The 11,523-nt window shown below is 29.3% G+C and overlaps 1 protein-coding gene across 1 annotated transcript in view; it reads left to right on the top strand.

Moving 5' to 3' along the window:
- Positions 1-6,101, top strand: part of LOC119582608 (prostaglandin E synthase 3-like) — a 12,959-nt gene extending 6,858 nt beyond the window's left edge. The window contains exons 3-5 of the mRNA XM_037930981.1: positions 3,892-4,077; positions 4,365-4,491; positions 4,700-6,101. Coding sequence (XP_037786909.1) covers positions 3,892-4,077; positions 4,365-4,472 — 294 coding nt within the window. The 3' untranslated portion in view covers positions 4,473-4,491; positions 4,700-6,101. The remainder of the gene's footprint in view (positions 1-3,891; positions 4,078-4,364; positions 4,492-4,699) is intronic.
- The last annotated feature ends 5,422 nt before the right edge of the window (positions 6,102-11,523 follow it).

Below are 11,523 nucleotides of genomic sequence, written 5' to 3'. Positions count from 1 at the left end.
ATATATATATATAATATGTACAAATATGTATATGTATATGTATATATATGTATATGTATATATTAGTATATTCGTATATAGTTAGGTATTAATATTATTATATGTATTAGTGTTATTAATTATGTATAGGTATATATTCATGTATATGTATATTTATATTATGGTATTATTAATTATGTAATGTATATTATATATGTATATGTTATATAGTATATATTATTAATATAGATATATGTTAGAAATATATATATAATATAGAGTATATATATATATAATGTTGGGTTTTGGATTATAGTATATGAATATATTAATATATAGGTATAGGTAATGTAATATTATATATATTATGATATATAATATATATAATAAGTATATATAAATAGTGTTATAGTATTGTAAATATAAAGATGAATATGAGATATAAGTATAATATAATGTATAATAATATATGATAATATAAGAATATATAATATATGATAATATATATAAAATAAGTGTGATATATAAAGATAATAAGTAAGTATGAGTATATATAGATAAGATATAAGAAATAATATATGTATGATAAATATGTAAATATATATAGAGAGATAGAGAAGATATAAGATAGTAATACAAATATATAGATATAGTAATATAGAATAAAGAAAGAGATAGAGATAGAGAGATAAATATAGATAAGAGATAAGAGCATAGATAGAATAGAGAGACGGTAAATAAGAGAGAAAGAGAGAGACGATAAAGATATAGAAATAAAGATAAGATATATGTATAGATAGAGAGATAAAAAGAATATATAAGATATAAAGATAAAGAGATATTAGATAGAGAGAGTAAAAAGAGATATAAGAAGATAATGAAAGAATAGAGAGATAGAAGAAATAAGAAAGAGAATAATACAATATATATAAAAAAGAAGAGATATAAGAAGATATATAAGCGAGATAAATAGATATAGAAAGATAAGTATAAGATAAATATAGATAGATATGATAGATAGAGATAAAAATAAGAATATAGATAGACATAATAGATATATAATAGATAAAATATAAAGAGAATAAAAGAGAGAGATAATAAAATATATATATATATAATGAGAGATATATATAAGAAGATATAAAAGATATAGATATAATATATAGATAAGAATAGAAAAAAGAATATAATATCATAAATAAGAATATAAAGATAATAAAATAATAATATATATAGAATATAGTAAAAATAAAATAAAATATATTTTTATTTTTTTTTATTTTTTTTTTTTTTTATATTTTTATTTTTTATATTTTAATTATTTTTATTTTTTATTTATTTTTATATTATTAATTATTTATATTTTTTTTTATTTTTAATTTAATTTTTTTTTTATTTTATTATATTTTTTTATTTATATTTTATATTTTTTAAATTTATTATTATTATAATATTATATATAAAAAAATTTAATAATATTTAAAATATTTTTTTTATACTTTATTATTATATAATTTTTAAACATATTATATATATATTATAAAATTTTAAAATTTTGTATATAATTTAATATTATTATTATATACTATTATATAATATATATAAAATAATTTTTTATACATATATAATATATATATAATTTTTTTATTATTTTATAATATATATATAATTTAATTTTTTTTTTATATTTTTTATATAAAAAATTTTTTTTTTAAAATTTTAATTATTATATAAATTTTTTAAATAATATATATATACATAAAATTTTTTTCCCTATAATATATTATAAATATTAATAATTATATATAATACTATATATTTTCCATATTATAAATATTATAATATATATAATATATAAAATATATAAAATAAATTTTAATATATTAACATATATATTAACATTTTATAAAATATTATAAAATTAAAATATAAACATATTATATATACAAGTTATAATATTCTATATATATATTATATTTATTATATAATAATTAAATATTATATTATTATTACATATATATATTATTAATATTTAAAATTTTCTATATATTTTAATAATATATATATAATATAAAATTTTAATATTATATTAATATATATATATAATATTTTATATATACATAATATAAAATATATACATATTATATATAAATATTATATATAAATATATTATTTTATACATTATATTACATATATATATATAATTATATTTACAATAATATAATTAAAAATTATACAATTTATATATAATATTATATATAATAATATATATATATAAAAATATATATATTTATATATAAAAATTTTTATAATAATATAAAAAAATATAATATATATATTAAAATAATATATATATATATATTTAAAATAAAAAATATAAAAAAATTATAATATATACATATAATTAAAATATATATACATATTAATTATATATATAAAAAATACAATATATATATACATATTGAAATATAATAATATATATATTATAAATATTATATAATACATATATATAACATATATATTATATAAAAAAACCCCAAATTTATTATATAAAATAAAATTTTAAACCTATTTATTAAAAATTTAAAAAATAATTATAAAATTATAAAAATAATATATAAAAACATATATATATTAATATAATATTATATTATAATTACATAATATATAATAATATATATATGAATAATATATATATAATTAATATATAAAATAATAAAAATTAAAAACTATTTTAAAAAAAAAAAAAAAAAAAAATATATAAATTTTTTTTAAAAAACATAAAAATATATATAAAATAAATATATAATTATATATAAATATTATATATATTAAAAAAACAAAATATAAAAAATATATACAAATTATAATATTATAAATTTTAAAAATTTTTAAAATTACTTTAATAAACTTTATTTCAAAAAAATATAAACAGAAAAATATACATTTTATTATATATATATATATCTATATAAAAATTATTTTTAATTAAAAAGAAATATATAAAATATATAATAAAATATATATAAATATATTTATATATTATAGAATTAAAAATAATATATATATATATATATATATATAAATAATACAAAATATATTAATATATATAATTTAATAGTAATATAAAATTTTTCAAATTAAAAATAATATAAAAATTTTAAAAAATATTATAAAAAAGTATATATAATAATATTGATAAAATATATATATATATTATAATAAATATATATTATATTAGTAATAATTTTATATATAAATAGGGGATATATATAAATTTATTAATATTATATATAATATATAAGTATTAATATTTGAATATAGTATAATAATAATTAAATTATATATGTATGTTTTATAATTAAAATTTTAGATATATATAATATAAAATAATTTTAAATAATAATAATATATTTGATAAATAATGATGTAAAATATTATATATTTATATATTTAATATATATTATATGTATGTAAATATAAAGAGATATTAATATATATATAATATATATATATATATTATATATATATATGTGATATATATATATATAATATTATATTTATATAAAAATTATTACTACATATATAATATTATATTATATTTTAAAATATATATAATATAAAATTTATATATTTTTATATATAATATAATTATTTTTTTTTTTTCAAAGTTTTTTCCCCGGGTTTTGAAAACTCCCTTTTTTGTGTACAATTTAACCCTTTATCCACATTTACTTCCCTTGGGCCACACAAAATAATGGACTATTTTGATATGTATATTGTCCTGACTAAAATCTGAGATTGGTTTCCCATGCAATTCTTATAATGTACACAATTTTTCAGTCATCTGACAAATTCGTCTTGTTGGATACTCCCTTTACTCTCTTGAAACAATCTCCTTTCTGCCCACAGAAAAGCCGTAGTTTTGTACGAGATCGCAACATAGAGCTGATACTGGTCAAAAAAGAGGAGGGACCTTACTGGCCACACCTGCTTAAGGAGAAAACGAAGCAGCACTGGCTCAAAGTAGATTTCAGCCGGTGGAAGGACGAAGACGACAGTGACGATGAGGAGGGCCAGAACCAAGACTTGGAGGAGGTATGGGACTTCTCATTCTTTTCCAGATGTTGTTCACGCTTATTCTACTTTTATCTGTTTATGTTACCACTGTCTTTATTCGTTCGTTTTACCCTTTTTTTCTACTGCAATTTATATTTAAATTTTTCCTCCTCTCACTCACTCACTCACTACATTTTATTTTTCTTTGGTCTTTCTACTTTTTTATATTGAGTATTTTCTGATGAAAAAAAAAAAAAAAAAAATGGAAATAGTAATAAGAAGGGAAAGTTAAGATCCCGTAACTCACCCCCTCTCCCATGAAATAGATGATGCGGCAGATGGGAGGTCTAGGTGGTGGCGGAGATGACAGGCCATCCCTCGATGACCTCGAGGATGAAGACTCCGACGACGACGATCTCCCTGACCTGGAGTAACTGTGTCAGTAGCCCAAAGGTTAGTAGTAACACGATTGCCTATTATTTTACTTTACAGTTGCAAAATATTGAGCCGCTTGCAATTAAGAATTTGTCAATTTTTTTAAAGCCTCTTTAGAAAATGGAAGAAATGATAATAAATTTTTATAGAAGAATACATAAAGGAAATGGTTATTTGCTATCAACTAAAAATAATGAAGAAAATTTAAAGACATATATTTTTTCAGAGGCCTTCGCAGACCACTTCTTGCAAGTGGGTGCAAGTGATGCGTCGTGGTAAGCTGTCCTGTACCTAAGTCAGTGTGTGCGAATTCCAGTTACCTCCAGATGGACAACTTTGCTATGTGGGATCCACTGCAGTTGGAACAATACAAAGAATATTGTCCCGCGGAGTTTTTTTGTACACACAGTGTGACTAGACTTGACTGCCCTCCTTTGTGCAGGGTTCCAGTGAGCGTGGATTAGTGGCTCTTTTCTTTTTCTCATTTTCTTTTCTTTTCCAACCAACCTGCCATAAAAGAAAAAATAAATGAAATTTTCCATTTTCGTTTCCATATATACATAGCATACAAGAATCAAGCTTGTTCCAGAACAGTCCTTCCAAACTTAGTTAGAATTTTTTTTTTTTTTTTTACTTTTGTTTTCTCAAAGTCTTGGCCTGGCAGCTCTGGAGAGAAATGTGTCCCACCTTTCTGCCCCTGCTAAAGAAAAGTGAATTAAAATGGAAAGTGCTGTCTTTTATCATTTAAACTTCGCAATTTATCAGATAAGCAGATTTTTTGTTTAAGAAACTACATGTTTAGCTTGCAAATATTCTCATCTTTACATGTCTGTTATATGGCAAAACCAAAACCAAAAAAATTCCACAATCCTGTGTAGGCCTTACATTATTTATTTGTCAAGGTACATGGAGTTGGGTTTGATGAGAAAATCATATTGATTGCCCTCAGCAGACCAATTTCTTGTGTTTTTGATGAGTCGTGATGTAATGAGTGAGTCTAGGCTATTCCCACGGCTTAGCACATGAAAACTTTGTAAGGTTATTTCTTATGTTTATATTTATTATTGTTAATTATAGATGTTTCATTTTTCATTTTTTTAGAGGGAGGAAAATTGAATGTAACTTGGTAGTGTGCATGTGAAGAGTAAAAAACTAAAAGTTTATTATTCCTTGTATTAAATGGGGACGTGAGTTCTTGGTCTTACAAAGAGATCTCATAGAACCAGTGGATAGGGTACATCAGATGTTTGCTGCCTTAGTGTCAAAATTTTATATACATGTATTATGTCATATCATTATGGAAACTAGAAATCAAAGTGTTTTTAAGACATTGTGATTTTGTACCACCTGGGGTAAGTCTTTATATATATAATATATACTCTTGGCAGAACAGCATACATACCTGAAGGTTTTCTTCCAATACACAAGTCATGATTCAAAGTGTTTTATAATCCTGTTTGTATAAGTTAATGAAAACTAGATATTTCTTTTTTCATCGCAGAAATTATTTCCGATTAATTAATAATCTGTCTCTGTATATGATTAAAGTCTTTTTGAGTTGAAAATTTAGTTTTGTATTTCTTTCTGCATGTAAGGGAGATGAAGGCAAAGAAACAATTTGAGAACAAGAGGGTTGTTTGAATTATCTTCCACATTATTTTTCTCTGATTGCAACTGGGAAATGTGGCTTCAAGAGGATTGTGGCGACCTACAATAAACAAAAAAATGTATATTCTGTTCTCAATTGTTAATTTTGTTGGTTTTGCTAAAGTATATGAAGTAGTAACATAAGAGACTGGATTAAGTGGTGTTCCACTAATCTTTTGGAAGATGATGGTTGCAACTTAAAATGAAAGTTACTAGAAAATATATCCTTTTTTATTAACATTTACAGTACAACAAAAAGTATCTGGAGCAATAAAGAACTGGTGTATAGTCCCAGTTTTTGGTGGTGGCAACTTAATATTTCCCCAGATTAACAGTACATATTGACATTATCTCATTAATGTACCAATAGCAAAGGAATTGGGTAGGTCTTAAAGACCATACTCCCCAAGTCCCTTGCTTGTAGTGAGGTTCTCAGGAAATGGAGACTGAGGCCCAATGCAGGGGATCACCCCTATGTTGGACCTCGCCCCTCGCCTCAACTAATTTAGCGTTTTTTTCCCTCTCCCCTTTCCTTTTCCTTTTCTTCGTCCCCCTCCTGTTCACTTATCCAGATCGTTAAATCATTTTTGCCCTTTTCGTCACAGTACTTATTATGCATAGTACATTTGTTTTAACCATTAACCATTTTGCGAATCAAACATCGCCTTATGAACCAAAGAAACTTCCTTACCTGGGGGCTTCGCTCCTAACGACCTTAGATGCTTAATTAAATTTAAAGACCATATACTGCTAAAACTGAAATATGACTGGATTCTTGGAATAGGTCAAACTCGGAATAAGAAAGTGGGGAAATATTACGCAACCACACCACTCGCCAATACCACAAAATAGCCAGTAAAATAACAGCATTCTTCACATCTGAAATTATCTGAAAATTCAACAATTTGTGATGGAACTTCAAACGGATCCCTTGCTGGACATTGCCCTGTTGGGGGGAGGGGCGGTCTTGGGACGCGGAGGCCTAATGTAGGGATCACCCCTGCATTGGGCCTCGGCCCTCACCAACTAATTATGCTACGTCTATTCTCCCTCTCCACTTTTCAGAATCGTTAACTCGCTCTCACTCACTCTCTCTCTCTCTCTCTCTCTCTCTCTCTCATCTCTCTATCTCTCTCTTCCTCTCTCTCTTATCTCTCTCTCTCATCTCTCCATCTTCTCTCTCTCTCTTATCTCTCTCTCTCTTATCTCTCTCTCTCTCTTATCTCTCTCTCTTCTCTCTCATCTCTCTCTCTCCTCTCTCTCTTCTTCCTCTCTCTCTCTCTCTCTCTTATCTCTCCTATTTCTCTCTCTCTCTCTTATCTCTCCTATTTTCTCTCTCTCTCTTATCTCTCCTCTCTCTCTCTCTTATCTCTCTCTCCTCTCTATTCTCTCTCTCTCTCTCTCTCTTATCTCTCTCTCTCTCTCTCTCTTATCTCTCTCTCTCTCTCTCTATCTTTCTCTCTCTCTTTCTCTCTCTCTCTTCTCTCTTCTCTCTCTCTCTCTTTCTCTCTCTCTCTCTCTCTCTTTATTCTCTCTCTCTCTCTCTCTCTTATCTCTCTCTCTCTCTCTTTCTCTTATCCCTCTCCTCTCTCTCTTATCTTCTCTCTCTCTCTCTCTCTTATCTCTCTCTCTCTCTCTCTCTATCTTCTCTCTCTTCTCTTATTATCTCTCTCTCTCTCTCTTCTTATCTCTCTCTCTCTCTCTCTCTCTTATCTCTCTCTCTCTCTCTCTCTCATCTCTCTCTCTCTCTTATCTCTCTCTCTCTCTTATCTCTCATCTCTCTCTCTCTCTTATCTCTTATCTCTTCTCTCTCTCTCTCTTTTACCCTTTTCGTCACAATTCTTTACCAGAACGCTGTGTAACCTTTGATGTCTGGTACATTTGTTTGTTTTGGCCATTGACTATTTTGGAAATCCACAAAAAATAATAATAATTAATAAATATCAATATTCCCAACTAATATGAAACATCGAAGGACTCGAAAGTATATACTTTAGATGGGAAACAACCGAAATGCCTGTACATGTAAACGAGTGAAATCGTTAGGGCCCCATCCATCCGAACGGACAGTAACCGTCGGGCCATGGCTGACTAGATATTTCACGCTTTTTTAGCAGTGTTACCAGATCGGCTGCCACCGGGCACCTGTATTGTCCACACGAGTGACGGACACAGCACACCGAGCTGTGGTGAGTAGGTCCAGTAAACGTCGGGCAGCGGCCCGACAGGTACTGCCCGTTCGTCTTGATGAAGTGAAGCCTTAGTCAATTTCCGTGTCGCATTCGACCAAAAAGTCAGTCTTTTACTCCGCCGCATGCACATCATGGGCCAAGGTCGCGGATTTGTCACGGATTCGAGGCCCGTCCACATGGGCGAGCATTGTTCGGTAAAAGCACATATTCTGCCGTCTAAACGACCTGACAGTGGCAATCACGGCACGGGCATGCAAGAAGAAAGTATTGCAGTGTATTGTTCTAGCAATGTCACGATTATTGTTGGGACAACTCCATCAAGTTCAGTTAATTCTCAAAGCCAATGTTCCCAATTTGATGGTTGATGGCGGAATGCGAGACTTGATAGCCCATGCGTACTACCTACTTGTGTCAGGCAGTACCATCCCAAATCCACCGCCCTTGACGGCCAACAGGCAAAGCCTCGATACATCACTAAACACGGAAGGAAACCTTTAGGAAACTTTTCATGCTTTCCCAGTTTCTGACGTTGCACCAAGCAAAGCCGCCTCTGCCCGCAAACGTGATCGAGGCCCGTGTACTTCTCTTGACTTCAGACGTCTAAAGAAGTACTTTACGGATCTTGGCCCCGTCGAAGCGATAATAATCCCAGGCGGACTTTACCCATTTACCAGGCAAAACCTTTGCGTCGTACACTCGGTGGTTGACAGGGTTGTCCATCCAAAACAAGGTCTTGAGAAGTACTTTGTATACCTTGGGTCAAACTACCAGACAGGCGGCCATATCTGTTGATTTCAGCCCTTTCCTCAGCTCGAGGATTGGGCTCAAAAGAGGGCACAGCGCTGGACAAAGCCCTGTAGTATGAGCGCAGGATAAATTAGTAGTAATATTCTATATCTTCACGTATTTGATGTTAGTTACATTATTATGAACGTGACACACACACCAGGCTAGACATACTGACAATTGCACAGTTTGAAAGGCACTTCAGAACAAAGTCTAAGAACTTCGTGTCAGAGTAAAATTAACATAAAATGCATATTCACTCGAAAAGTGACGTCAGAGGCGATAAAACTACTGGATGAATAACGGATTCCAGATCCATGTAAAAGTGTGGAATCTCAGGAGACGCATGTTGTATAAGTGTGACAAGTATAAATGAAATTTGAAGAAGCATCGCGTATCTAGTCGCCTTGAATCACCTGCGAAAGTGATTTAGAACAAGGCCTATATAAGTATACACTTATATAGACCTTAATTTAGGATACATTTAACTATGAAGATCAGCGTGATAGGGGAGTCTTCGTTGATGACGCATAGTTTCAAGAGTTTCCAACATGCTATGTAATTACTTTGGATACCAACGATTGTTGCTCCTAAGTGTCCTGAAATGTGTATGTTCAACAGTGTTACGCTGTACTTTTGCTGTATATGATATTTTTTGGTAAATTTAAAAAGGGTAGTTTTATTTCAAAAGTGAGAATGGTATGGAAAGGACTTTTGTCATATAACCTGACTTGGTTTGGCGTGACCTGAGGTACAGGGAGGGGAGATATGTCTAATTTGGACCGCCTGGGAGAGCCCAAAATAGTTCTTGCTGTTTCTGTATTGTTTCTAGTTTTTGTTGCTGATTTGGACTATTTGAGAGTGGAAGTGCTTTGCTAAGGACAGGTCATAGCGCTAACGGATTTCAGGATACGAAAGCCAGCTACAAGTCAAACTTTCTCTTTCTAATTCCCCCCCCCTTCCTTCTTTCCTTCCAATTTCCAAGTTTTCCTCCTCGTTCCGCGGTATAAAGAAAACGAAGGGAAGCACACGAATACGCTGCAGGCCTTCCTGCTGTATCACTCCTTCAGAATAAAGAACAAGAAATACATAGAGGTGTATATATACATGTGTTGAGCTGTCGGGGCATATCGGTGATGTTGGATGACGTAAAATAGTTATGTAAAAGTTATTTGTTGGTTAACGCTGAAAACAGACGGTGTCGCCATCCATTTCAAGGCGGCAACACCCCCTTTAAAGTAACTTGATTAACTGGTAACAATAGAATACTGTGAAAAAATAGTAAACATTGTTAATCTAGAAATTATAATTACAAGTGAATCCATAATGTGAGGATATGTTATGTAGGTAAGGTGAGAGACATTTATCAATAACTATGTAATTAATTTTGTGTAAGATTAATACATCACTACGGTCTGTATTACAAACTGAAAATTATAGTCGGACTAAATCTGGCCCTGCGCATTAGGATTTAATGTAGGGTCTTCTAATACTTTGGGATATGAGTGCACCAGAGACTCGCTTGTCCAAAAGAGGGCAGTGTCTTAGAGAGAGAAGAGCATTAACAACAGGGATAATGGGCGTGAGTGGAATGAAAGGAAGACGCACAGAAGCGGTGCACGGGGTTACGAGTGCATTTTACGTCTATTTTCTTTCTGTAATTTATTTCCCTTTATTTTCTCCAATTTCCGGTTTTGTCATTCCGAACATCTCGTATGTCTTTTCTTCTGACCTTCGATAATGTCTTTAAATTGGTTTTCGATTTTTCTGTTTCTCTCCACGTGATTTTCCCGTTTCAAATATTTCCTATCTTATTTTTTAGTCTTCTTTTATTCGACTTTTCATTTTGTCAAATTTCTTCTTTTGATTTACGATTTCTCTTCTTTCCGACTCTTACTCCCATTTCTATCTTTGAGTTCCATTTAAATTTCTGACTTTATCCGTTTTTTTTTTCCTATTTGTTTTTTCCTCATTATTCCGAATTACGACCTTTTCTTCTCTCCGAATCTTGCCCAAAATTCCAACTTTTCCTACGATTTTTATGTTTTGAGTTTCTCTTTTTCCCGTTTCTTTAGATTTCCATAATTCCCTCCTGTTTTGTATTTTCTTGCAGTTCTCCTCTTTCAAATTTCCGATTATATGTTCCCTTCTGTTCCTTTCTTCCTATTTTCGATTTTACGTTTTTCCGATATCATTCTTTTCACATTTTCTTCCATTTGCTTCCACTCTTTTAAATTTCTCACTATATCTTTCTCATCTTTCCTTTCAGTTCTCCATTTTTTACCCATTTTCTCTTTCGATTTCTGGTTTGCTCTCCTCTTCCTTATTCCCAAAATTCTCCCCCGTTTTTTTTTTTATTTTCCGGAAGCGGTTCTGCGGTAGACACCCCCCCCCCTTACGTCCAACCACATGGGCCAGGAATGAC

Source organism: Penaeus monodon, chromosome 16 (assembly GCF_015228065.2).
Source record: "Penaeus monodon isolate SGIC_2016 chromosome 16, NSTDA_Pmon_1, whole genome shotgun sequence".
NCBI lineage: Eukaryota > Metazoa > Arthropoda > Malacostraca > Decapoda > Penaeidae > Penaeus > Penaeus monodon.
Note: the sequence above shows the minus strand (reverse complement) of the source record. Positions and strands in the feature narration are given on the sequence as shown.